General features: G+C 30.7%; 1 protein-coding gene across 1 annotated transcript in view; it reads right to left on the bottom strand.

Moving 5' to 3' along the window:
* RpS13 (ribosomal protein S13) overlaps positions 1–15,029 on the bottom strand; it is a 46,203-nt gene extending 31,174 nt beyond the window's left edge. Inside the window, exons 1-2 of the mRNA XM_067273640.1 lie at positions 14,896–15,029; positions 909–957 (exon numbers count right to left, since the gene is read on the bottom strand). Coding sequence (XP_067129741.1) covers positions 909–957; positions 14,896–14,918 — 72 coding nt within the window. The 5' untranslated portion in view covers positions 14,919–15,029. The remainder of the gene's footprint in view (positions 1–908; positions 958–14,895) is intronic.
* Between the last annotated feature and the right edge of the window lie 442 nt (positions 15,030–15,471).

Raw genomic sequence — 15,471 nt, 5'->3', positions numbered from 1 at the left:
TAAAGAAATAATTTTTAATGATACAATAGCCACGATTATTAGTATAAAAATTTTTGTTAGGCTTAACATCGAAAAAAATTCAACGCAAAGCGACTTGCAACGGAGAAAAATTTCAACATGGGATATATTAATGTACTATATTAATAATTTATTTTTTCCGAAAAATTGATTTTTTCAAACAACCCCAGTCCACAATTAATTCGGATAATTGATGCTCTACTATATTTTATCTGAATATTGTAGACAGTATTTGTTACATTTAACATAAGACAACATTATTTATTAAAACAAGAGAATAATACATTAGATTTACATTCAAAGATTGAATAACTATAGTTTTAGGTAGAAATAAAAATTACAAAAATTGAGGATGTTGAGATTCATTGCAAATGTAACAAATACCAAATCAATATTTATAATTTTTGCTTTCTACTGACTAATTCAAAACATTACAACTACATTGCTGTTATAGACATCAAGTTTGTCCTTTCAAAAAATTACAAAATATGCAAAAATTAAGTTGAACAATTCATACTAGATAGATCTAAAACATGATTAAAAAATCATTCAAATGTCAAAGGCAAGGCTATCGTGAAATAATTTATAAACTAATACATTTTGCATTCAAAATATTTCCTAGCTTTTCATTATCATTATTTCTCATTATTATAAATTTCAGTTACTTTCATAAGGATGTGTTTTTCTACATTTCAATTCATTAAATTGAAAATTTGACAAAATCAATATATAATCAATCAACTTAAAAATATATAAGAATAGTTTCTATAATATTTAATCTGTAATATATTTTTTAATGTTCATAAAAGATTCAGGTTATAGGATATGAGCAGCAAAATAATTCAATAAAATGATTAATATTAATTTTTTATATGTAGTAGTACACTCACTGTTGGAACACTTCTTCTATAAGGTAAAGCTGACTGAGAAATACCCTTTCTGCAATGAAAAAATTTAATGCAAGTGACAAAATCATTTAGAAAAAAAATATATTAATTAAAACATTCAAATTATATTTACAATTATTTTATTAAAATTAACTATTATTTCAACTATTTGAGAATAAGAAATTCTCTATAATGTCTTTATATGCATAAATAAATTCTAATAATACTTCATCAAAACTAGTACTAGATGAATGCAAGGCATTTAAGACTGAGCATGTGTTAAAGTATAATAAACTTTTGAATTTAAGCAGGCTATATGAATTTAAAAAATTATTTGCTGGTTATACATTACATTATTCAAAAAATATCTCTTTATAGTGCTAGTTTCATAGTTTCAATTTTATTTATTCTATTAATATTGAAAGATGAATCTATCATCATATCTTCTAGTTTTCACACTCTACTTAGAGCTATGTATGATAGTCTGGCAACTTTTTCTTTTTTTTCATATATCAATTACTGCTTTTTCCAGTGTTAGTTCTTGAGCTTTTTGTATGGTCAGTGAGTATGCAACAGAGATTAAAAATTGTCTTCTTGTGTAACCACATCATTATCCTTCAATTTTGATTGTATAGGAAGAATAGGAAATGCTTCGTTTCTTATGGTTGGTCCTATATAGTTATTGAATTTTATCATTACTGCCAGTGGTAATGAAGACAATCTGTTTTCTCTTCTGCATAGAATAACAACTATTCAAAGATCTGTTTACTAGGACAGCATCAACCCCATAGACTTTTTCTCAGCATTATGCAACAACAAATAGATATTAAACCCTGAGATTGTTCATCTGATGCTTTTTTTGCAAAAATGCTATTATGTTTTACAGAAGGTTTTGCAATCAGTCTATTACTTTGTGCAATGAACAATTTGTTAAACAAAGTAAATATTTTATTTGTAGGAAATCATCTTATGAAATCTTTAAACTTTTAATCTATTCAATCTGATGGAGATAAAATTTCTTTCCTTCTTGAAATTATTTAATGCCTCCCATTCTTGCTGCTTCGGCTTTCCAATTTTAGCACTATCTACTAAGTTTCTGAACAGCTGTTGGCTTGTATCTTGCCTCATATATATAGTTTATTAAAATGTTTTTTTATAATGTACTAAAAGTAGTTTGTCTTTGAGAAGAAAATTTGTCTTTAGAGTTTGCAAAGAGAGGTATATATTTCATAGGAGATAATTGCTGGATATTTGCACAATAAACAAACATACCTCCAAACTGTTCATGGTTGTTCCCCTTTGCTTCACATCATCTGTTGTGAATTTTCAACATTAGTCTTGACTTGATCATAGAATATTCATAAAAAATTTGGTATTGAATATTTCTTAATATAATCTGAAAGTTCTGAAGCAACTCTCCAACTAGTTCTTTAAAAGAAGGAATTAGAATTCTTAGAAAAGTGAATTGTTTTCCTATTCACATTGATAGCTGCAGGAACAAGTACATGGATGCTATCATTCCCTATGGTTTTGCTTACCAATTTTACTATGGCCTTAGTGTGCTGTCTCCAGTGCCAGTTTTTCAAATTCTAGTGCAAAATCAGCCTCACTAGTACTTGACTTTACCTTTTTCCGATTACTTTTGCTTCAATAGCTTGTGTCTTAGATTTTTTTTCATTCTAGGAATCTTTGTTTTAAAAACAAGACAAAAACACAATAATTAAACAAACATAATTAGTATTAAACAATTTATGTTTAGTCCAAGTTGATTCCTTGATATGAACTTTCTCACTTTAAAACCAAAGTCCAGAGAAAAAAAAAATGAAAATGACACAAAAGAAATTCACTAACAAGAATTTTTGGAGAATGTGGACAAACAAATGGAAGCACTGAAAAGGCAACAAAAATAAACTATTTACGCAGACATTTTAACCTTAAATAACATGCATATGCATAAAAAAAAAAATTCCATCTATTGGATTAAAAACTATATTTTATTTAAGCACTTGACCAATTTCCACCAAAACCTATACAGCTCATCTCATATATACCAATAAATTATTCTTAAAATTTCATCATTTTTGGTTGTGTAATTCTTTAGTTATTACATCATGCAGCCATGGGGTTTCTGAAATTAAGAAGTCTGAGCATTAAGCAAAGACTAACGTTTTTTCCTAAAGTGATATACTGTACCTACTATAATAATATGAGATAATGTCAATGTCCTTTTGCTTACATGTCAGAATTATTTTTTTATTTTCAGAAAGTTTCAACAAAATTAAAAAAATCACTTAAATTTGCTTATTTCAAAATTTCAAGATTCTTTGTCTCAATATTGCATAGATAAGATGGTATGGAGAGGAATGATTTTGAGCCTAGCCCAGGGGTCGGCAGTTTGTCAAGTGAGAAGAACCAAATTGTCATGAAAACAAGATGCCAAAAGTACCAGAGAGTCGCATCGAGGCTTAACTGTTTGGCCGATCGCCAACCAACGGTGTTGAAGGACGGCCCCTAGTGCGTGTTACAGGCATTCCGTGACAATAATAAATCCCTATTACAAATATACTGAATCATTTATATTGTTATTGGCCAAATGAATAATAACAATTTATACTGTTAATGTAAATAATTGATATTGTTAATTTAAATGTGCGAAATACGACGCACAACAGGGGTGCCTCTAGTGGCCGTTTTTGGCATAACATTACACGGATGGACGGACACGCGTTCAATAGGTTATATATATATATAGATATGCTTTAAATGCTACCACTCGCATGCGATTCATATTGATCAACACGAGTGGTCATGAGCGGACGGGCTAAAGAATGGTAGAGAGTACGGTAAGAATGGTATCTCATAAACTCATAAGTTATAAGGCTGCTTGAGATGAGGTGAGATTGGAGTTTACGAAGAGCCGCAAACGTCTATGCAAAGAGTTGCATGCGGCTCATGAGCCACACTTTCCAACCCCTGGCCTAGCCCTTGCTCACAGCTTCTCACAGTGTCTTTAATGAAGATAAACTAAACCTTCCCATAACAATCCCTTCAGTAAGTAACAATGACACCAATAACAAGTTGGAAACAGCAGAATAGGCAAGTGGTCCATCTGGCCTAGATACGAGAATCCACCATATACTGTAGTTTCTCCAAGTAGTGCAAGCTAGATGATCTTAGAATGTTAATTATTTTCTCAATCAACTTCCAAAAATAGAGGCTCATTACTGTAGATCAAGTTCAAATAGAAATTTTTGGTAGAGTAAATCTGCTCTGTATAGGGAATTTGTAAAATTTTGTAGGAATACAAAACTGAATAAGACGTCTGTAAAAGTACTTCTGTCAATATTAGAAAAGCAAACACTGCACTGTTCTTACTAAAGAAGGATCATTGTGATTGCTTTTGTTTATATAAGGAAAGTAATGCACAGGAAGGCCTCTGCATTGCGTATTAAGAGAAAGAATGAATCAAAAGAAATGAACAAGAACAATGGGTTGAGTTTTTACGATAAATCTGCAAGTGGTATTGTTAAGTCCCAATCTCAAGGCTTCATCACTATACTGCAAAACAAAGCTTGACAGTCATAACTCCAAATTTGACTTGCAGACTAAAGATGCTTGGTGCTTCACATGAGATGAATCTGAATACAAATGAATTTACTGTAGAGCGTCGATAAGTGGAACCAATTGGGGACTGGGGTCCTTCCAGTTAATGATTTGTTCCAGTTTCCGACTTTGTACGAAAAAATACATTAACCTGTCCGATGTTCAAATTTTTCTCCGTTGCGTATCGCTTCCTGTTAAATTTTTCTCCGTTGCGTGTCGCTTTGTGTTGAATTTTCGTCGATTTTAAGCCTAATGAAAATTTTTATAATAATCATCGAGGCTATCGTATTGTTAAAAATTATTTCTGCATTTTGTACAAACAAAATAAATATATTAAAGAATATAAAAAACATGAAAATTATACTTTAGAAGTAAATTTAGTATCAAAAACATTCGATTCAGCACGACACAGTCCGACTGAAAATCGTTCCACTTTCCGGCCATTCCACTTACCGACGTTCCACTTATCGACGCTCTACTGTACTAGTATCACCATGAATTTTTTAAAATCAAAATTCCCCAATAACCAAGAAATTACTATTTACAGTGAAAGCTGTTATCATCAAAACTGAAATTCATTGCTTCCTAGTGCTCTTTTGGCTACTACTATAGCAAACCAAGATACCATTTTCCCAAAATTCCTTGAAAGGGGACACATCCAAATTGAATGTGAATCTATCCATGCATCTGTGGAAAGGGCATTGAAAACAGAGAAATCTCTAAACGATTCTCGAAATAATAACAAGAAATGTTTATTAAACTTCAAACATGATGATTTTTTAGACTACAGATTTTTTAGATTTAGATTACTGAATATTTAGACTACAGATTTTTTTAAAAACTATGAAGACTTCCTCCCTGACTTCAGTACTTCAAGGCAGGCAACCCCACAGTAACAGATATTCATTGGCTGAGGTATGATCAAACAGGACAAATTCACTATAAGCTTGTCTACTCTGATGACTGGACTCCTCTGCCAATCAAAAACAAAAAACTATGGCAAATATCTCAACTGCAGACAAGTTGTATAGATTCCAAGTTGAAATTTAAATAAATAAATTTGTGTATCTCCAAAGTTTAAATGTGGTAATTCTGAGAGATTTCCATGCTTTTTATGATATATGTAACAAAGTCCTGTCCCCACATTAGAACAGACTAAATCAGAAAAAAAAAATATGTGAAAGTGCTTCTTTACATATACATGGTACGATCCAAAAGTTTGGGGAATGCAGTAATCTATGACAACAAAAGCATGTATTTGAAGTTACAGCGTATGAAATGGATTTTACCAAACCACCTCTACGTGTTCAGGTTAATTTCACCCATGTCATGTGATTAAACCGCGAGCACTGCTGTTTTTTTCTGGAGATAGTTACCTTTGTTCTGCGACATAAAAAAAGTGGAGTTTCAAGAACAACCCCAACATTAAATTTTGTCAGCGTTTAGGTAAAACACCTACGAAGATTTTAAAATTGCTAAGAAAGGTGTATGGTGATTCTATGGTGAAAGGTCACGGTAAAGTCGAAATGTTGGAGGTTGTTCTTGAAACTCCACTTTTATTACGTCGCAGAACAAAGGTAACTATCTCCGGAAAAAAACAGCAGCGCTCGCGGTTTAATCACATGACATGGGTGAAATTAACCTGAACACGTAGAGGTGGTTTGGTAAAATCCATTTCATACGCTATAACTTCAAATACATGCTTTTGTTGTCATAGATTACTGCATTCCCCGAACTTTTGGATCATACCACGTACATGTGAAGGGATTGTGTTGTATTGATTTCATGTTTTTCTTCATTCAGCATATTATTAAAGAATGTAATAAACATGTTTTCATCAAAAACTTAAGTCCAATTTATTGCATGCAAAATTAAAAAAAAAAAAAAGGTTAGGGTAAAGCAAAAGGTATCCAGCTAAAAAAAGGTCTTAAACTAAATATTAACGAATAGACAGACATATTTAGATGTTATTTGACACGCTGAATCGATTGGTATTAAAAAAAATTACTTACGATCAACCGTTTAAAAGTTACGAACAATTTTTTATTTCCGGCTACTTGCTTCGTTTAAGAACAACTTTATTAAGAAATACGCAGGAACTCATCAATATTAACAAAACGAATTACTTTAATTCACCATAATACATTCCATCTACGAGAGAAAGCGACATTAAAAATGCTAAAATGGTGTCGTTAACCCGCGAACGCACGTACACACGACAACCATGTAGGGACAACTGACGCAGGGAAATTTTCCCGACTGGTAAGGAACATGTCGAGCGTGACGTCACTTCCACAATTCCCTACACACACGTGTGCGGTAACAAAAATACTTGACACGAAAATATAATTTTTATATATTAAAACAAAAGTAAAAATTTACTAACAAGTTTAGTTTTCCACGTGTTTGTAACAACATTAACGTCTTTAGCTCTTTATCCCCAGATATCCGGCTGCTCTGTGCTCTACCATCAGAAGTTAACGAAAAGGTCTCCAGCTATAATTGCGTTTTATACTCATTCTTTCCTCACTGTTTCTCGTCCAGGGGTTTAAACAGTGTGCATATAGTACACACTCGTCATTAAAGCCTTCCTACGCCTTTTTTATCTCACTTATACAGCGACGAACGCTTTTACCCTAGATGCTGGCTGCTCTGTACTACGACCATCACAAGTAAAGCAAAAGGTCTCCAGCTATAATTGCATTTTATACGCATTCTTTCCTTACTGTTTCTCGTCCAGGGGTTTAAACAGTGTGCATATAGTACCACACTCATCACTAAAGCCTTCCTACGCCTTTTTTATCTCACTTATACAGCAACGAACGCTTTTACCCTAGATGCTGGCTGCTCTGTACTACGACCATCACAAGTAAAGCAAAAGGTCTCCAGCTATAATTGCATTTTATACGCATTCTTTCCTTACTGTTTCTCGTCCAGGGGTTTAAACAGTGTGCATATAGTACACACACTCGTCATTAAAGCCTTCCTACGCCTTTTTTATCTCACTTATACAGCGACGAACGCTTTTACCCTAGATGCTGGCTGCTCTGTACTACGACCATCACAAGTAAAGCAAAAGGTCTCCAGCTATAATTGCATTTTATACGCATTCTTTCCTTACTGTTTCTCGTCCAGGGGTTTAAACAGTGTGCATATAGTACACACTCGTCATTAAAGCCTTCCTACGCCTTTTTTTTAATATTAATAGAATTTAGTTAATAATTACATTAAAAGTATACAAACTTTATATTAAATTTGTAATATTCACTAAAAGTATTAATCAGGGTTAATAGCAATCAAATGGCATACTATTTTATATTAGTTTAACACAGAAAACAAATTTTTAGTAGTGAAAGGGTAGTGAAGGAAGCTAACGATATTACATTTACAGAGTAGAATACGGAATACACGAGTCAATTATTAATAATGAGTTTTTGTTATATTTGAAGCTAATATATCTTTTACATAGTTTGTAATAATTACTATAGTAGCTGTAACAGTAACGTTTGGGGCATTAAACAGCAGCGATCTTTGAATTCTAGGTCCGAAGGCTCCGTGATCCTCTTTAAGCAAATAAATACATTACCTACAACTTGTCCGTTAGCATTAATTAAATATTAAACAGCGTAGGAATGTGTAATTTTATTACTTGGAGAATGCACAAATCAAATAGTATTTTATCTCCTTTATACGAAAGTATTCTTGGTGAAATCATTTCGTACGAAAAAACCACACTGATCTGTATTGAATATAAGGTTACGCGAATAAGATGGCAATAAATTGTTTACTGTGGTTTGAAATTTGCGCTGCTTTTATTAAAATATCCTTTTCGTTTACTTTATTTTATTTACAAGTTTTGTAGTTTTACGAGATACTGATCTGTACTCTTTTTTAAATTTAGCATCCCAGGAATCACTAGCTGTAAACTTAATTATATTCTTATCGGCTTTTTCATAATCATTTGAATATCCTGATTCACAGGCAGCGCCGGATCCAATAGGTACGATGCCCGATTGAATTTTTTTTGCGGGGCCCCTCAAACTTTAAAAAACAAAATTAATTAACTGTTAATTTACATATTGAAATATGTTGTTTTATTTTTAATAATAATATGCCTAGATATTTATTTTTGTAATATGTACTATTTTTAAATATATAAATTTTGACGTGATGCGGGGCCCCTTCCAGCGTGGGGCCCGATTGGCACCAATCGCTCCAATCGCCTAAAATCTGGCCCTGTTCACAGGCGGTGTTTGCGTTAGCAACTTCTTTTTCTTTAATCAGACAAGTATTTTTTTCATCTCAAATAACTTTAATCAAATTATTGTCTTCCATTCGACAAAATTCTTCGTCATCTCTACTTACATAATTACTTAAAATATCACTAAATGCATTAAAAGCATTTTAGCTCCTGTTTATCAATGTCCAAAATAAAAGGCATATAAATCTCTTCTGTAGACCAGACATTACCACATAAACGTTTAAATTCTGTTATAATATTTTGAATATTTACATTTAAGTCTTCTCACATTGTCAAAAATTCTAGAATTTATTCTAAATTTAATATCGTTATCTTCCTTCACGACCCTTTCACTACTAAAAATTTGCTTTTTTATGTTAAATTAATATAAAATAGTATGACATTTGATTGCTATTAACCCTGATTAATAGTTTTAGTGAATATTACAAATTTAATATGGTGTTTGTATACTTTTAGCGTAATTATTAACTAAATTTGATTAATATTTATTAAAAGACACTTCAACAGTTTCCTGTGAAATGTATTTAAAGAGTGAATAACAACCTTTTTAGATATCTACTCAGATTCTTAATGTTTAAATTTAACAAAAACGTTTACTTAGTAAAAATTTTGTGCTGGAGATCTACAAAGTTTTGTTTTATATTTTTTAGAAATGCATTCTTTATCTTCAAACTTCCCATTACATTTTGCCCGACTGTTTCAGTCGTGATATAAACTTGGAATGAAAGATGGATTGTCGCTAAACACGTTCAAATAAGTCTTAAAAACAGTTAACTATTAACTATTTAGTTGCTGGTATTGCAGCCTCAATACTTTTCTAAAAAGTTACTCTTTAAAAAGAGAGCTAATTTCTAGAATAAAAAGTATAATTTTGACAGCCGCGTTTTTGGGCCAAATCTCAAATTATGAAAAGCAAACTAATACATTATGTAATTGGGACAACTTTTCGTTTAATTGGAAAGGTAGCAGAAAAGGAATTCAGCAATTTTTGATATATTTTAGGGAACTCCCGAAAATAATGCTACACTACGATCGCTAATGTGTAGGCCTAACAGTTGGCGAAGACAAAGCAATTTTGTCTTTCGCTTGAACTGTTCAGTTTTTCCGGAGGGGGTTAGCATAGCGGGACGTATCCCGTCTGAGGACGACTCGAATTCGAGCTCATTGTTTGTAGTGGCATAATTCAGAATAATTGCTAATATATAAACTAATGATTTTACAAGTCTAATTATCTAATTACAGTCGCTATTCGAAAGTAGTCGTATTATCCACTGAGAATTCTTTTATCTTTTGCTGAATAAAACTCCATATTTTTAATGAAGAAATATTTATCCAATTGTGGTTATGAAGAAATGTAAACGATCAGTTTTAAATTAAAAGCTTATACATAAAAACAACATATACATTAATTATTTAATAAAACGATTCATTCGATTTTTATAATAAATCGAATGTATAGTCTTATTAATTAAATAACTAATATCAATCAATCAATCAAGTTTATTAGCGTAGTAGGCATTAGCCTGTTACAAGGGGGGTTAAAAATACATTTTTTAGGATAACGTAATCTACAATTTTAGGTATCCTTTAACATTGTATACCTTTTCAATTTATTAATTAGCCATAAGGCTTAATTAACTATTAACACATTGCCTTAATAACCTATTGACAATATTATACAGCCCATAAATGTCATTACTATTGACTTTATCTAGTTTTCTATACATATCAATTTCCGTCTTTTGGTTATGACTTTGATCCTTGATAATATTTAAATCTTGTTCTTCCTTCTCGTTACATCCATAGATTAAGTGTAGTTTTGATAATTTTTTTCCACACTTGGAGCAGGTACATTGATTATATTCTATGTATTTATTTATAGTAACTAGACCTTTTTGATTAAGTCTTAACTGAATGAATAACTTTTTAACATTAAATGGGAGATTTGAAAGCATATAGTTGTTGATATAAGGGTAGTTAAGGATTATATTATAGTGTGAGTTATTTCTTCTTTTTCTTATATCTTCATTATCCTGGCTTATTGAATATTCCATGGCTTTATATAGTAATTGACTGATTCGTTGGTCATTATTTTTGAGATACTCAAATACTAGTTCTATCGAAAATCCGTAAGCATTAAAAATCTTCGATAATTAAGTTATCCAATTCCGTTGAATGTTTATATTTCTAGATCTATTGTATAATAAGTACAGTACATTAGTTTAGATGACAAATCTTCTGTATTAATTATTTTTTGAAGCCAATTAATATATCTTTATACCGGAATAGTATTAAGTTTGAATAGTTCCTTAAATAACTAATAACAGTTATTCGAAGATTTATAAAAATTGTTTTAATAAAATTTATTTAGTAAATACAGTAAATTAATACAACAGCGAGTCAATAAATAAATAAACAGCTGAAAAACCATCATATTGCTTTTAAACCCACAAACAGAACTTTTCCCTCTTTAGCATTAGAACAGATGGATTTATTCTGATAGGTTATATAGTTTAGTAAATATAATAAAATAATAAGCTGCTTTACTGGAGTTCACTTTATTAACAAGTTTCTCTAAAATATTTTCGAACAACTAACTTTACCGTCAGGAAACACACAAGTGAATTAGCTTAATAGCAGTGAGTCACCGTTATTCCATTCTTACTTATACTGTATAGGAGAAGCTAACCCAAAATAGTACACTAGATTTTTTTTGGTCATTTTTAGTCAGATTAATTGTGCAACACATTCGCAGTATGTATATGATATGTATAGATAACTTCTATTTAAATGTAGATTGTTTGCGTAACATTAATTAACGTATTAAGTAATTTAATAAAATTTTGATAGTGTTTATGTGGATATTCAATTGGATTCACTTCTGGGTGATGATGGTTTTTTACAATTCAGAACAGTAACTGTGAGATTAAAGTCTCTTCTAATGTTTAAAGCAGCAAATAAGTTCTGCTGTTTGGACATTTTTCAGAGCGACAGATATTTATGATATAAAACCAAATTATAAATGTTGAAGTATTTTAAATAAACTTTGTTATATTGCAGAACATTTACTATATTTAGTGGAGTCCTGATCATATTGCATTTATTCAAATATTATCAAGTTTTGTATTGTAGATAAAATAAAGTTGTTTAAGAAGAAATAAATATTCTTTAAATAAAAGTTAAAATTATTAACTTGTGTGATATTTTTGTAACAAAATTCTACATTGAGAATTTCGACGCGCTCTAGTGAGATCTCGCAACTTTCTTGTAAATATTAACATATTCAATGAAAAACTCTACATCTTCAAAAAATGTTTAATAGATAATCATTTGCTGAAATTACAACAAATGAAATAAAATGAAATTACTGAAATTTATTAGATATATCAATATGTACACTTTTACAGAAATAAAATGTAACATGATTATTTAATGAAAGAAAATATTGATGTGTAAAATTTTGGTTCTGACTTATATTTTTAATAATAAAATATCAGAGTTTAAGAACTTTGTAGTATTCTGTCAGAACTAGAAGTTGTAATTATCTGTTAAACTAATGACATCTGATTACGAACCAGAAAGACTGAAAATGTTTATGGCAAATAAGTTTTCATTTGAAAGTTTTTGTGGTTTTTTTTTTTGTATATTATGTGCAGCCTGCACTTAAACTTATTAATACATTACAATAAACTATAAAAGGTAGATTTTAACTTATTTAACCAAGTTATTTCTAACTCTAGGTGATTCAAAATTATGAAGTATGCAATAAATAAGTTATCATTAACTCGGCTCTATCAGTAGCTGAATGGACAACAACACTGACCACCGGCAGCCGTTTCTGGACAATTAGAAAACATACTGTCTAATTGTGATACGAATTAAATCAAAATATAAAAAATGACAGTAGAATTAACAATGTAGAAGAATAAAAACTGTTCTCAAATCAAACGGTATGAATAAGTATAAAAGATTATAGTAATCGAATTGTGTAGAATTTTAGTTTTGAACTAACCTTGCTTATTTCTGCTTTGTTATAGACTATTTGTTATAGAAAATGCAGGACACTGGTCCAGCATTTTCTATAACAAATAGTTTTCAAAACACAGATCAATTATAACGGGCACGAAAAATAACATTCATATTTTCACAAGATGTGAATTTTCGAAGAGATGCAATTATAAAATATGTATCTCATTTTTATTGTCAACATTATGCTCTACTCAGTGAAAGAAAGTATTTACACGTTTCCTGATAGCAACTATCGCTCACTACAACTCAGTCACATTAATAAAAAAAAGCAGCAGAACGTTGGCATGCCTCAAACGCAAAAATTTTCGTAATATATTAACCTAAGTTTACTACATTGCACATAATAAATTTTACGAATTCTATAAAATCATTAGAACAAAATCACCCATACATAACGTAATACTGTTTTTGTACTTTACAATTGTCACTTCTTTTTAATGTTAGTAGTACAGAGCAGCCAGCATCTAGGGTAAAAGCGTTCATCGCTGTATAAGTGAGATAAAAAAGGCGTAGGAAGGCTTTAATGACGAGTGTGTACTATATGCACACTGTTTAAACCCCTGGACGAGAAACAGTGAGGAAAGAATGCGTATAAAACGCAATTATAGCTGGAGACCTTTTGCTTTACTTGTGATGGTCGTAGTACAGAGCAGCCAGCATCTAGGGTAAAAGCGTTCGTCGCTGTATAAGTGAGATAAAAAAGGCGTAGGAAGGCTTTAATGACGAGTGTGTGACTATATGCACACTGTTTAAACCCCTGGACGAGAAACAGTGAGGAAAGAATGAGTATAAAACGCAATTATAGCTGGAGACCTTTTCGTTAACTTCTGATGGTAGAGTACAGAGCAGCCGGATATCTGGGGATAAAGAGCTAAAGACGTTAATGTTGTTACAAACACGTGGAAAACTAAACATGTTAGTAAATTTTTACTTTTGTTTTAATATATAAAAATTATATTTTCGTGTCAAGTATTTTTGTTACCGCACACGTGTGTGTAGGGAATTGTGGAAGTGACGTCACGCTCGACATGTTCCCCACCGGTCAGGGAAAATTTCCCTGCGTCAGTTGTCCCTACATGGCTGTCGTGTGTACGTGCGTTCGCGGGTTAACGACACCATTTTAGCATTTTTAATGTCGCTTTCTCTCGTAGATGGAATGTATTATGGTGAATTAAAGTAATTCGTTTTGTTAATATCGATGAGTTCCTGCGTATTTCTTAATAAAGTTGTTCTTAAACGAAGCAAGTAGCCGGAAATAAAAAATCGTTCGTAACTTTTAAACGATTGATCATAAGTAATTTTTTTTAATACCAATCGATTCAGCGTGTCAAATAACATCTAAATATGTCTATGTCTATTCGTTAATATTTAGTTTAAGACCTTTTTTTAGCTGGATACCTTTTGCTTTACCCTAACCAAAAAAAATTCGTATCTTCAGTTTGAAATTAAATTTACCATTTAATTTAGTGCAAAACTTGACTATTTACTTATTTAAATAATATAATAATGTACGTTTGGAGCAAGTTTAATGTTTCTCCTGAAAAATTTGTCCCGAGAGAATTATGAGGTTTTGTTTGCCAACCGACAAAAAGATATAAGCTTTTGATTATTAAGTTTACCAATCAGTGATCATTGTGTGGAAAATTAAGTGCCTGTAATGGCAATTACTTGAAAAAGTTTCATCTACAAAAGCATATCACTATCATATACTGTATTATGTTCCTCTTTGGATAAAAGCTACTTTTAGTTCATTTATTATATGTGCACATATACAAGTATCAAAATTTCAAGATTGCTAGATTAACCATAGCTAGTTTAACTGAACAGTAAATACTTCGTTATTTGCGATCCTATGAAAGTTCTGAATAAAATAGACGGCATTAAATAAAAAACAAATCTTTTCTTATTGTTTCAATCAATAAAATTGGTCTCATTTCATTGGTATCATTTTATAATATAACCCACGTGTCACGTTAGGCTTAGCAATAAGATTTCTCCATTGTGTTTAACTTAACATATGTACTTTCTGTTTAAAAATTTAATCCAACGAATTACTTTAATCATAAATTCTAATTATTTTATGAATAAAATACTTACCCAGGAGCGTGCATACGACCCATCTTGAAAAAATTTTATGTAACAAACTACAGAATCCACAACTAGAAAGAACTCCTTGAAATAAAATAGAGACACGTTGCCAAGCTAAACTGTGCTTTTAACCAAATGCGTTTCATAAAAATAGCCAAAAAATAAATGGAAAAATCAAAATTCTAATTATTAATCAATTGATTGAAAATGAAAAAAAAATATTCTATAAAAATAAATATATAAATTGTCTTACAGATCTGCACGTTTTTATACATCATTAGGATATCAAAAGTTAAGTATACATTTACTTAAAAATAAATTTTTTAATTTTTTGAATTCCTCTTCTTGTATGCATTTAGAAGGTGTTTTTATTACTGCCATCAAACAGTAAAATTTAACTAATTTAATTTATTAAAATATTATAAAATCGAATATACTTTCTGAATAAATATTAAATGTGAAAAGTAATTAACATATATTCGGAACATTACAGTAAAAAACAGTAAAGCCTGTTTAAAGCAAAACGCGATATTATCGGCAAGAATATTTAATTTTTTTCTCTATAGTTTTCTTTTAACTCTCTCC

The sequence above is a fragment of the Centruroides vittatus genome, unplaced genomic scaffold (assembly GCF_030686945.1).
Source record: "Centruroides vittatus isolate TY-2023 unplaced genomic scaffold, ASM3068694v2 contig_484, whole genome shotgun sequence".
NCBI classification, from domain to species: Eukaryota; Metazoa; Arthropoda; class Arachnida; order Scorpiones; family Buthidae; genus Centruroides; species Centruroides vittatus.
This window is presented reverse-complemented; position numbering and strand designations above follow the sequence as displayed.